Source organism: Lissotriton vulgaris, chromosome 12 (assembly GCF_964263255.1).
Source record: "Lissotriton vulgaris chromosome 12, aLisVul1.2, whole genome shotgun sequence".
In the NCBI taxonomy this organism is placed as follows: domain Eukaryota; kingdom Metazoa; phylum Chordata; class Amphibia; order Caudata; family Salamandridae; genus Lissotriton; species Lissotriton vulgaris.
In genome coordinates, this window is record NC_141700.1 from 38,118,829 (window position 1) to 38,131,956 (window position 13,128).

Below are 13,128 nucleotides of genomic sequence, written 5' to 3' on the forward strand. Positions count from 1 at the left end.
ACGAACGAAACCCTTGGTTTCACGAGTATTTTGAGCACTTGAATTCTCGCTCCGCTCAATGCGCTTGCGCGCATTGATAGGTCGCGAGACTTAAAAAAGGACACTGAGACTGCCAAATCTTTGGCTACTCTACAGTACCGCAAGATTCCTTTTAGAGGGTCCAGAGGAAAGAGTACAAACTACAGAGGATATTATCAATAACAGAGATACTCATCCTACGGCTCAGGTTCGCAACAATACCGCAGCCGTATCAACAAAGGCAGGGTCAGTCCTCCAATTACTCCAGGCCTAACAATAGAGGCAAGCAGGCTCACCAGGGACATGATACCTCCAAACGTCAATAGCGGCCTCCTGGCTCTTCCTACTGTGTGCCCTCCTCCAGGAAGTCATCAGTTGGAGGCAGGGTATCCCAATACCTTCAGAATTGGTCCAGGATAACATCGGACCGTTGGGTGCTCAACATCATTCGAAAGGGCCATACCTTAGAATTCACTCAAATCCCACCATCCAAGCCCCCTGCAGCCATTCCATCATGACACCTGCATCTCCTGCGGCTCGGTAGCAGCCCCACCCAGCGCATTGAGACCCTCACGGGTATGTAGGGCGCTTTACAAAGATAATGATTGATTGATTGATGCTCCTGAAAGAAGCAATAGAGCCAGTTCCTGCCGACCAAAAAGGACAAGCGCCTTGAGACCCTCTGGGTGAGTAGTGCGCTATACAAATTCCAAACTTGAACTTGAACTTTATTCCAAGTTCTTCCTTGTAAGGAAGACGCTAGAGATATGGCGCCCCATTTTAGATCTCAGTGAGCTCAACACCAATCTCATCTCCCTGTCTTTCTGGATGGTCTCTCTTCAAGACATCCTACGGCTGATCAATCCGGGGGATTTCATGGCCACGCTCGATCTCGAAGATGCGTACTTTCATGTACCGATTCACCCAGCGCACAGAAGGTTCCTACGCTTTACAGTAGCCAAGAGCCATTTTCAATTCAGGGTTTTACCCTTTGGTCTTCGCTCAGCCCCGAGGATTTTCACGAATGTGCTGGCGCCAGTAGCAGGTTTTCTGCGAAGGAATCATTTTCAAGTCTTCCCTTACCTGGACGACTGGTTGCTGAAGGCCCCTCAAATGGAAGAGATTTTGCATTTGGTGCAGGAGAGAGAAGATTGACCCCTTTTCTTCAAAACCTCATCAGCTTCTGCCTTATCTCTTGTCCTTGGCTAAGTCGGGCTGGCCCATTCATCGATAAATGTTCATTTGGCAGCAATTTCAAGGTTCAGACGGTCAGAATCAGGACCTTCATTGTGGTTTTCCAGGATTGTGAAACAATTTCTAAAAGGCTTGTCCCGAGTCTATCCACCAGTGAGGCCTCCGCCTCCTACCTGGCACCTGAATCTAGTCCTCACTCAACTCATGAAAGGTCCATTTGAACTGATTCATCGATCAGACATCAAGTTCCTTTCATAAAAATTGGCTCTCCTTCTTACCCTCACATCAGCAAGATGCATTGGGGAGTTGCAGGCTCTCACAATTCAAGAGCCTTTTCTGCAATTCAAAAGGAACACAGTTATCTTAAGGACTAACCCAAGGTTCATACTTAAGGTACCTTCGGACTTCCACTTGAACGAGCCGGTGATTCTTAAGGCTTTCTTCCCTCACCCGGCTACACCAGCGAAGAGATCGCTACATTCTCTAGATGTACAGCGATGTTTGAAATTCTACTTGGATCGCACCAAAGCATTTCGGTAATCTTCCCAATTGTTTGTTGTGTTTGGTTGTCCAAACAAGGGTCTTCCTCTGTCGAAGCAGGGGATTGCAAGATGGATTACCAGTACCATTCTGCATTGTCATACTGCAGCAGGCAAACCACTGACTTGCAGGGTTCGAGCACATTCCACAAGATCAGTGGATTCTTCAGCAGCTCTCTTTGCGGGTGTGCAGATTAAAGACATTTGCCGAGCTGCTACTTGGAGCAGCGTCCACACCTTTACCAAGCATTACTGCTTCGAATCCTTACAATAGGAAGATACAGCAGTGGGCCAAGCAGTCCTGAGGAACCTCTTCCACTAATTGGTAAGCTTTCCTTTCTATCCCATCTTCCGTGATTTTGCACATTTTGTATTTCTTTATGTCATGTTGGCTATTGCAAGATATGTTATGACACAAAATGTGTTTTTTATTGCTAACTGCTTGCTACTCTGATACAAAAGCATGGGAATCTATGAAAGTTCCAATACTGGGTAAAGAAAACAAGTTACTTACCTGTAACTTTGGTTCCCCAGTATTGGTAACTTTCATAGATTCCCATGTGCCCGCCCACCTCCCAGAGGAAAGCTCAGCCTTCAGCAGATATGGTGACTGTTACACAACGGCTACGAAAATCTGAGGTTCCTTCAGGAGGGTTCTATGGGGTGAGGCTCTTCTGATTGGCTGATGCCTAAGTTTGGTCTCTTTTACAAAAAGAGGCGGATATGCTACAAAAGGGAATGAGGCCTAGGCCTGTTTCTTTCTCTTTTGTACCTACTGCTATGTTATTTTTGTTACCGAGACTCCCATTCCGATGACAGGGAATGAGACAAAAGCATGGGAATCTATGAAAGTTACCAATACTGGGGAACCAAAGTTAAAGGTAAGTAACTTGTTTTCTTCTCTGGCACTTGCAGTTTTTCTTTTAAATTTATTGGATACCAAGTAACAGAATGAAACCTGATGTGAGCTACGAATCCAAGTTTGATTGTGTACCTTGCAGGTAACTTGTGGCATCTTGAAACCAATGCCATGACCAGAGATTCAAAATATTATATTGAATAAAGTATCTTTGGCTGACATTGTTTTGTTTTGCTTTGGTAAGACTATCAAACAAGAATCCAATAGGTTATTTTGTGGGAGCTTTCTTTGAGACATACCTTGCATGATAGCCATGCTATTTAGCCGCCGCAGGGCCACCGTTCCAGAAGAACTATGCAGTAAAGTCAAGGCATATGCTGTAAGAGCTGTTGTGTAAGGATCGTCTGCCGAAAACAGATTGCACTCCAGAAAATCCTTTGCTTTGGCTATCGCTGATTTTTCTTCCTAAAAGAGAAGAGAATACAGATGAAGTTCTGATGTCTGTGTTGTGGCAGTCTGCAGTGATGCAAATGGGATGAAGGAGGGGTTCTAGCCTGCTGTATAAAACCCTCAGCTTATGTATATGAACCCTGCCACCCTTCACCCCTCCACCTGTGCTTGGTTCTTTCCCACCTTTATGGAATTACCCTCAGATCACATAAGTATTCAACATTCTCGAAATATGGTATACACCCTCCTCCCTTGAACAGAAGTCTCCCACCTTCTATGCCTAAGTTATCCTCTGAACCTGTATGCATAAAGTACCCCACATCTGTTCTTTAAAAGAAGAGAATTCATATTTATCTTACGACGAAGAGTCTGTTTTTTCACTTGTATGAAATGTTCCTTTCCTTTCTCCTCCTGAAACCTTTCATACTTTTAATATCATCAATGGAAGCAGAACAACATAAATACTAATATCTAAAGGATAAGGGAGGTGCAGTGTTCATACGTCTTCAAAAAAGCATTTATTCTCGTGTTTAACAGTAGCCCCGCTACCTCAAGGCTATGGCAAGGAGGACAGTCGTGGTGACACCCAGCTGCAGTAACGATGTCATGAGTAGAAATGTGTGAAAATCTAATCAACTATATTGCTTACCAAGACAATCCCTAGACACATTGAGATAAGGCATTTCCTACTGCAAACTCAGACAGCATCATGTTGTATTTCACCATAACCTTTTTGATAGTCTCCTTTTTTGTGTCAAGGTTTCTAATAAGAATCCACAATTAAAGCATATCCTGCACATTGTGTGACTGTACCCGATGCATTGCAAATTCTGTTGAGCTTACAATTACAGAGATTTTCGAGCATATATAAGAAACTGTAGAATCATCGACTCTTGGTGTGAGAAGTTGGCCTGGTATATGATGTTCACTATTCTAGTGAGCACCTTGCACCAGTCCAACCAACCCTTATGGTGATGGTTGTAAAGTCAACCTTATAGACCAGCTATCCTAGAGGTAGCATGGACAAAGCAGTCTTAGGCTAAACTCAAGAGGGCATGTAAAGCCAGTTGTTTTACCATATGGGAGGGAGACTTTTCTTCCTCCCCAATGCCCTCTGTTTGAATGGAGTGTTCCATAGTTTCAGGCTTCACAACACTAAAATCTGTTTGAGTTTGGGCTGTGACCATCACAGCCTTACCAACCTTTTTAGGAAGGAACTCAGTTTTGGTGTGGGCTGTGACCATCACAGCCCTGCCAACCTTGTCAGGGAAGTCTACCTGAGCTTGGGCTGTGACCATCACAGCCCTTCCAACCTCTTTAGCAAGGAATTCTGCTTGGGCTGGGGCTTTGGCCATCACAGCCCCACTAACCTTTTTGGGAAGGCCTACCATTTTGCAATGGGTTTCTTGTTCTACCACAGCCCAGGCTGAGATCTCTAGATCAGTCCCTAGTAGACAATCTACAGGCAAGTTTGTAGACACTGCCACTCTCTTGGGGCCAGTGACACCTCCCCAGCTGAGATTTACTACCGCCATGGGATGATCTTTCCGCACTCCATTAATGTTGATCACCTGATAGGTGAACCCAGGTAAAAGATGTCCTGAGGGAACTAGACTGTCAGTCACCATAGTGATGCTAGCCCCAGTATCTCTGTAGGTTTCAACTTTCTGGCCATTGATGTGGAGCTCCTGCCTGTACTTGCCCAAAGTGTTGGGACAAGCAGTGAAGTTGGCAAACCCCATACCATTTTCACAGACAAGAGTAGCTAAGTTAGGGGACCTGGTAGGCAAGAGTCCACCTGAGCTCCCAAAGTAAACCCAGCCAAATTCTTGGGGGCACTCCCACCACCTGGGGGATTACTACTAATAGTAACAGGAGGTCTGGGAGTATTACTTGGGTGTATGTTCTCCTTATTGTTGGCCTTTGGGCAACTGCTGTCAGTCTTCCAGTGGCCAGGCTTTTTACAGTCATGGCAATAAGGTTTCTTCTGGTTAGAGGAAGTAATTAAGTTTAAGAGAATTACTACACCAACTGAAGAAGGAATTCACGCAGTCAAATAGAGAAGAGTCACTTCAAGACCAACAAAAAGGAGCAAACATGGACCAAAACTACTTAGAGTCAGTTGGTCCGAATGCCCAGACCATAAAATATCCAACTAAGTTATCCAAAAATGCAGCAAAAAAATTCAAACATAACTTCTTGAGAAATAACCCAGACACACTGATCTCCGACCCTTACGTTAGCATAGATAAAGGCACTATAGTGAATGACCTGATACTCTTCACAAATGAAACAGCTAAATGGCGCAATACCTTCACAAAACTGCTTAACATAAAAGCTACAAAAAATATCCCACATGGCACCAAAATGATGATCTCACCGTCAAGAAGATGCAAAGCGGAACTATGCATTACTATGTACAAAACTGGAATAGTGCTGATACAAGCAGCCAACAGCGAGCTAGATAAGTTCGACAATGTATTTCCTACCTTAAAGGAATCATTAGAGGGCGCAAGATGTCACCTACACCGGACCCCATCAGAAGGCAATTCTGTCAATAACAATACTATTAACAGAGGCGACAATCAAAATGGAGAACATCAGGCTCAAGCTACAAGACTAGGAGAACAAATAGTAATTGAAATAGGAATGACAACATCTGAGAATGGGACAGAAAGGACAGAGAGGCCTACAAGTCATGCAAACAAAGAACAGGACCAAATCCAAAGAGAAGAGTCGATGCCGCTCCCAAATGAAGAGACTCCATTAGAGGGATCAAGATATCAACTACACCGGACCCCACCAAAAGACAATCCTGACATTAACAACACTATTACCAGAGTCGCTAAACGAAATGGAGGACATCGGGACCAAGCTACAAGAACAGGAGACAAAACTAAAATTGGAGTGACAACTTCTGAGAAGAAGACAAAAAGATCAAAGCGGTCTTCAAGACATGCGAACAACGAACAGAACCAAATCGAAAGGGAGGAATCGACGCCGCTCCCAAATGAAGAGACACCGCACTCAGCGCGGACTTCACCCGCGAGTGAGCCAACCAATGATAACCGGGAAACAAATAGAGTAGAAGGTATCAACCATTCCTTACCCCTCTCTTGTACAACTCATTAGACACCTAGAACATCACCCACAAATGCATTCTTAACAGCACAAAATATAGACAACTTATCCCTCATCGCAATCAGAATCGGCACTGACATCCATACCGAGGATAAAAAGAAAAGGATTTCGGCTAAATGAACTTCTCAGAAACAAAGAATAGCAAAATGCAGATCGCGAACAGAAAGGCTACTCATCCCTAAGAGATCACTCCAAAATCAGAAAGATATCAAAGAGCTTCAGAAACTAATTGGCAACATAGCACAAGACACACTTAGTACTCGGCAAGCGATGGAAAAAATACTGGAAACGACGGTAAGCACCCACTCCAAGGTCACACATACCCAAAACCTGGTACACTCCTCACAAAGAAAGAGCAACGAGATAGCCATGCCACTATCAAATAGACACAACCGACCAATTAGGACGAATTCCTGGTCGAAGGAGGAGACCCTTGCCCTACTCCGATCATATGAACCTTCGAACCGCAAGAAAGGGGAGATAATCAAAACAGTACCGATCGATCACAATAGAACATCCAGACAGAATAAAAGAAAACCCAACCTCAATAACTTACAACAAGTTCAGCTAACAGCCGAATCGAAAAATCTGAACCCCAGTAACTCAGGGAAACCTATGAGATGCCTTCTACTCAACTGTCGCTCTGTAACCAAACACGCATCAGACATAGCTGACATCATCATCAACAAGGAAATTGATTTGGCAATCCTTACAGAAACGTGGCTATCGGAGTCATCATCTCCAACCATGGATCTCCTAGTACCTCCTCAGTACAACATTGTAAGACTAGATAGAATAAAGAAGATAGGAGGAGGTTTAGCCTGCATTCACCGATCGGATATTGAGAGCAAACAAATACAATCCGACCCACTAGAATCTTTTGAATACCTAGGTCTTAATATAAGATCTGCAGGCAATCAGAGATGCAACCTGCATGCGCTTTACCACCCACCAGGAGAGACAGCCAAGTTTACTGATCAGTTAATGAAGATCATAATGGCTAACTCTAACATCGACGCCAATAACATTTTCCTAGGCGATTTCAACTTACACTGGGATGACTGCAATGACAAATTAGTCAACACGTTCAAAGATTTCCTCTCGGAGCTGAACCTCACTGAAGCATGCACGCAACCTACACACTCTAAAGGAGCAACGTCAGACTGGATAATCTCAAGAAACAAAGACACATCTATACTCTCAATTGACCCGTGTGACTGGTCCTATCATCATGCCATATCATTTTTGATACCCACACTGAAAAAGAGCAAGACTTCGCAACCCGTCAAGCTCAAAAAATGGATTCGAGACACAAAAGAGGAGAATATTGAGCTACTAATAGATTGCTGTGAGAGAGACCTAAAGCTCCCTAGCAACCTGCAGAATGTAAATGATCTGACAGATCACTACACAACATCAGTTTCGAAAATTGTCAACAACACCATGCCGTTAAAAATGAAAAGTCTCAGAGAAGATAAAAAATCCATTGTTTAAAGGGTCACTGAACGAAGAAAGGCGTAAACTGAGAAAAGCTGAAAGAAAATGGAGACAATGCCCATCATCCCCCGAGCTGAAATCTCTCAGAAAAATTAGAAACCAATATAACAAAAAGATCATAAATTCCAAAAAGGAATTTATAAAATCTGAACTTGATAATGCCAAAACAGACCAAGGAAATTATTCGAAATCTTAAAGCAACAATCAAGTAAACTAGCAAAATCTGCCCAAGAGAACACGAAAACTCTACTAAGCTGCGAAGAATTCTCAACATTTTTCACGGAGAAGGCCAACTCGCTTGAGACAGAGCTTAAAAGCGCTGCGGATAACCTACCCACCCAACCAGTATCTACGATCGACACCAGCTTGAAAACAGATTGTAATAAGATCAAAAACAAGGCACATTGGGATACCTTCAAATTATATAACTATTACACCGTCGCTAAGACGCTCTCGGATATCAAACCTAATAACCATTATCACGACTCTCTACCCACGAAATGCGTAAAAGAAATCAGCCATATTGTGGTTCCATTCTGGACTAAAATTATAAATGCATCGCTATCACAAGGGATCCTCCCAGACTGCCTAATAACAGGACAAGTCGTCCCCATAATCAAAAAACCTACAGCGGATGCAACTGATCCGAATAATTTTCGCCCAGTAACCAACATACCTTTACTTGCCAAACTAATTGAGAAATGCGTGCAAGGTCAACTGAGCCAACACATCACCAACTTCTCCCTACTAGATGATTACCAATCAGGATTCAGAGCAGTACATAGCACGGAAACAGCGATCCTCCATATTATTGACGACGCACTACAGGCCCTAGATCAAAATCGAGCATGCCTACTGATTCTCCTGGACCTATCGTCCGCATTTGACATTGTAAACCACGAAGCATTACTGTCCAGGCTGCAGGACAGGATGGAAAGGTCTGGTAATGTGCTGAAATGGTTTGAATCATTTCTGCGAAACAGAACACAGAGATTCCTGGTCAATCAATCACTCTCACCATCATGCCCTAACTCAATCGGAGTCCCTCAAGGATCGACATTATCCCCAGACCTGTTTAACTTGTATGTCGAACCCCTTACAGAAATTCTTCGTAACTCACAGATATCCTATCACATGTACGCGGATGACACGCAAATATACATAAAGATCGCGTCCCTGGAAGACATTGAACTAATGAATGAGACGTTAAAAATGACATTGCAATGGTTAACAACCAATCATCTGAAGCTGAATGCTCACAAAACTGAGTTCCTATTAATTGCACCTCCAAGGAGCCACACGGAAATGAAGGAATGGACCAAGCTGGTGACAGCGTTAAACTGCACCCCAACCCTAGTGAACTCAGCTAAATCGCTAGGAATCACATTAGATGAGAACCTCGACATGCAAGCCCACTTTAAAGCAATGGCTAAAAGTGCCCGTTCCACCTTGAACTACATAAGAAAACTGAAACCATTCATCTCAGAGGCGGATCTTAAACTGGCAGTCCAATCCTTAGTTATCTCAAGGATTGAGTATGGATGCACCACTTTAGCCGGTCTACCAAAAACGTCTATAGCCCCACTAAAAGCATGTCTCAACGCAGCGGCAAGACTTATCACTGGATCGAGGAAATTCGACCATATCTCTCCTCACCTGAAAGCATTAAACTGGCTACCTTATGAAGCCAGAATTCAACTGAAAATAGCGTGTATCACCCATAAAGCGCTCCACTACAACACACCAAGATACCTAGCCGGGAAAATTGAACTATCAGGAGGAAACAGACCAGCCAGGAGTGCCAAGGAGCTGCTGTTTGCGCCAGCCTTTTTCCGAAAAAAAAAACTTACGACCGAGCGTTCTCGGGAGCAGCCCCAGAATCTGGAATTCACTCCCTCCAAACATTAGAAAGATTCAAAATACAGCAACATTTAAGAAGGAAGTGAAAAGCATCTTGATGAGTAAATACCTTACATAGTGAAGACTCTGAGCACCGGTAGGATCTTGTTGCCCTGATACAGAGCTTTTACGTTGCTAGAAGGGAAAGATGCCGACTTGAACAATGATTAATACTGTTCGATGACTCGGGACAGGAGTCACTCCCTGGACCTAGTTGTATCCTTACTGCTACCTAATGCTAATATGAATACTTATATTTATATACTCACCGCCCGAATGCCTTATAATTACCTACCTCATATTTGTTTGCTTTTAAATCGTCTTCTATATTTGCTATCCTTTAACCTATCTCATAATGTAAACGATCATGTTATGTATATATATATATATATATATATATATATATATATATATATATATATATATATATATATATATATATATATATACTCTCCTCCTAAAGCCATATAAGTATCTACCTCATATCGGTTTGCTCTTAAATGTTACTATATATGCTAATCTTTAACCTACCACTTATTGTAAAGCGCTCTGATACCCACGGGTCATGTTCGCGCTATACAAAACACAATAATAAATAAATAAATACCCACCCCCATCATTGGAGTTTTGGGGCCCTGGGGAAGTCTTGTCTTTAGATTTATCCCCACCTTTCTCTTGAGACTTGGTGGAATCTTTCATCTGGTCATTACCCTGATTTCTAGGCCTAATCCTGGTTCTGACCCATTTATCTGCCCTCTTACCTAATTCTTGGGGAGAGGTCAGAACTGAGTCCACTAGGTGCTGGTGTAGAAGCTGGTTTTGACAATTACTAAGGATCTGCTCCCTCATAATCAAATTATACAATCCTGTATAGTCATGTACTTTGCTGCCCAATAACCAGCCCTCCAGAGCCTTAGTAGCACAATCTACAAAAGCAGTTTAGTACTGAGTCTGTGTCTTCTGGGTATCCCTGAACATCAACCTGTACTGTTCAGTGGTTAAGCCAAACCCATCAATCAGAGCACTCTTCAGGACAGTGTAATTGTTAGCATCATCATCACTAACTGTGAGGAGCTTATCTCTACCTTTTTCTGAAAATGAGAGCCACAAGATTGATGCCCTCTCCAAAGCAGTTATCCACTTGTGGATGTCATCCCCATCTTTGTAGGGGGGCACAATCTTACTCAGGTGTCTATTGTCATAGGACCTGTCTTTATCCTTAGGGATATTGCTGCCACCAGTGGGTTCTACCCCACCTAACTTCCTTTCTCTCTCAAAGGCAAGTTACTCCTTGGCTAGGGCAAGTTGCTCGCTCTCAATTCTGAGATGGGCTTCCCTCATCCTAGCCTGGTGTTCTCTCCTCTGAGGAGATTTAATTCCCCTCTGAGAACCCCTAGAAGCATTGGAGTGATGAGAATCTCCTGAGCGAGGTCTCCCTCTCCTGTACCTCTGGTTAAGTCCACTTGAAGGCCTGAATGGGGCTGTCCCATTCTCAGCCCCAAATTGGCTTAAGTTAGCCAGGCTAAGTCTCCTTACTTGGACCTGGCTACCATCCTCTTCCCCAGATTCTTCCTCAACCTCATCTTCATCATCTTCTATGACAGCGGGGCCAGGGGCATCCTCTGTAGAGGGCAGGACCTCTTCTGCACTCCCTGTAGGAACTGCACCTGAGGCTTTCTGATACTCATGGTCATCTAAGAGGTCTAGGATTTGTTGAAGTGTAGGGTTAGACCCTTGCTTCAACCTTCTTGTTGTATAAAAGTGCCTCAGTTCCATTAAACTGAGGATAGAAAATCTGGAGGTTACCTTGGGAGGGTTACTCTCCACAGGTTCGAGTCCACTGGGCTCTCCTGTGCCAGACATTCTCTAGTGAGTTGGATGTGATGCAACTACCTACACTAAGTGTTTACCTACTAAACCTCTCTAGGGGTTGTAGTCAGGGTGTGCTAGGCCCTTTGCTCTACAACAACTAAGTTTAGTAGAACTTAAGTATTCTAAGTCTTGTTATATGTACCTATAGGTACCTATGTGATCTTTCAAATGATATCGCAAAGATTACAATTGGCGTGTGCAGAGTCTAAAGGCACACGTGTGCACTCATAGAAGTCAATGGGTGCGTAAGAATAGAAAGTTAAAGGTTTGGGAGTCTTCCGACTGGACTAGAACTTAACCACTTGAAACTAGGACACTAGGAGTGTAAACCTTTACATGAGCACCGTAGTACTCGCGTTACCTAACCCACAGGAAGCGGGTGCATAGGACCCAAAGTGTGTCGGGTTTCTTCGTGGAGATCTATGGAGCCTTTGAGTAAAGATGCTGCAGGCGGCCAGAAGAATAGAGTCCGGGTGGATCCAAGGGTGGATCGAAGATGTAGAGGACCTGAAAGCAGAGGGGACAGAGTCTGGGTCACTAGCCAGTGACCAGGAAGGAACCAGGCGATGTCGCGAAGCAATCAGGTGCTTGTGGGAAGCTTGTCTCTGCAGCCACGTGGACCAGGAGGCGTCGATGATGACCAGGAGGCAGGCACGGACTGTCCCACGAAGGCTCTCGCTGTCGGCGGTGTTGACTTCAGGATTGGAGTCAACAAGTCTTGGCAAAGGCAACCCACGCAGGATACGATGTAGTCTTCTTACTCAGACCAGCAAGGTCTATGGGGCTGCTTCTTTTGAGGGAAGCAAGGGCCAGCCTGGAGCAACCAGACCAGCGTTGTAGTTTCAAAAGATCGTCGCCAAGATGGCCACTAGCCAATGGGCAAGTGACCGGGCAGACGCGTCGAGCAGGAAAATGCAAAAGTGCCCCACGCAGAACTCGTGGAGGGTGCAGGGCTGATCTTTGGTGCAGATGCTGCTTAGGGCTGGGGCTTCTCAATCCCCAATGCACAGCTTCGAGGAGGCCTCGGGGGCTGCACAGTTAGCAGGTCGCAGACTTTTCAAGATGGCCAGTCCCCCGTCTCTCGTCGCCTCCACGGGTCTCAGCTTTGCAGGGACTGTGGATCGGGCTGTTGGATGTCTGGGAATCCGGTTCTTGTCAGGCTCTGGGCTCGGGCTCCGGCGGGAGGCGGCGGCAAAGCAGGTCGTCGATCGCTGGATGGTGCCTGCTTGTGAAGGGTGGTCACTCCTTGACCACAAGGGAGATTCTTCAGTCGTCTTCTTTCAAAGTAGAGTGATGAAGGTCCAGAGTTTCCTTTCAGAGTTTCAGTCAGGATAATCTAAAGTCCTGTGACTCAGCTCCTACCTATATACCAATCTTAGGGGCTGGATTACCTGCTAGGTCCCTCCTACGGGTGGGACGAGGGAAGGGGGTGGTTACACCCCTTTCCCTTTGTCCAGTTTCGCGCCAGAGCTGGGGCTGGAGTGCCCCAGCACCGGTTTGAACTGGCCTATGCATGGGACACCTTGTGTCCCAGGCAGTGTCTCAATCCTTTCAGCCCTCCCTGTCCCAATACACAAAGTCCTGTCTGGGGTGGTGCTAGCACCTCCCAAGGCAGGAAATCTATTGTCCAAGCCTCCCTCGCTGGAAGGACTACCAGCA

At 44.7% G+C, this 13,128-nt stretch overlaps 1 protein-coding gene across 2 annotated transcripts in view; it reads right to left on the reverse strand.

Annotated features, from left to right (window-relative positions):
- The window catches only part of CPAMD8 (C3 and PZP like alpha-2-macroglobulin domain containing 8), a 1,208,079-nt gene that overhangs the window by 674,191 nt on the left and 520,760 nt on the right, over positions 1-13,128 (reverse strand). For both annotated transcript variants that reach the window (XM_086946939.1, XM_086946938.1), the window contains exon 30: positions 2,910-3,075. In XM_086946939.1, the coding sequence (XP_086803065.1) occupies positions 2,910-3,075 (166 nt within the window). The remainder of the gene's footprint in view (positions 1-2,909; positions 3,076-13,128) is intronic.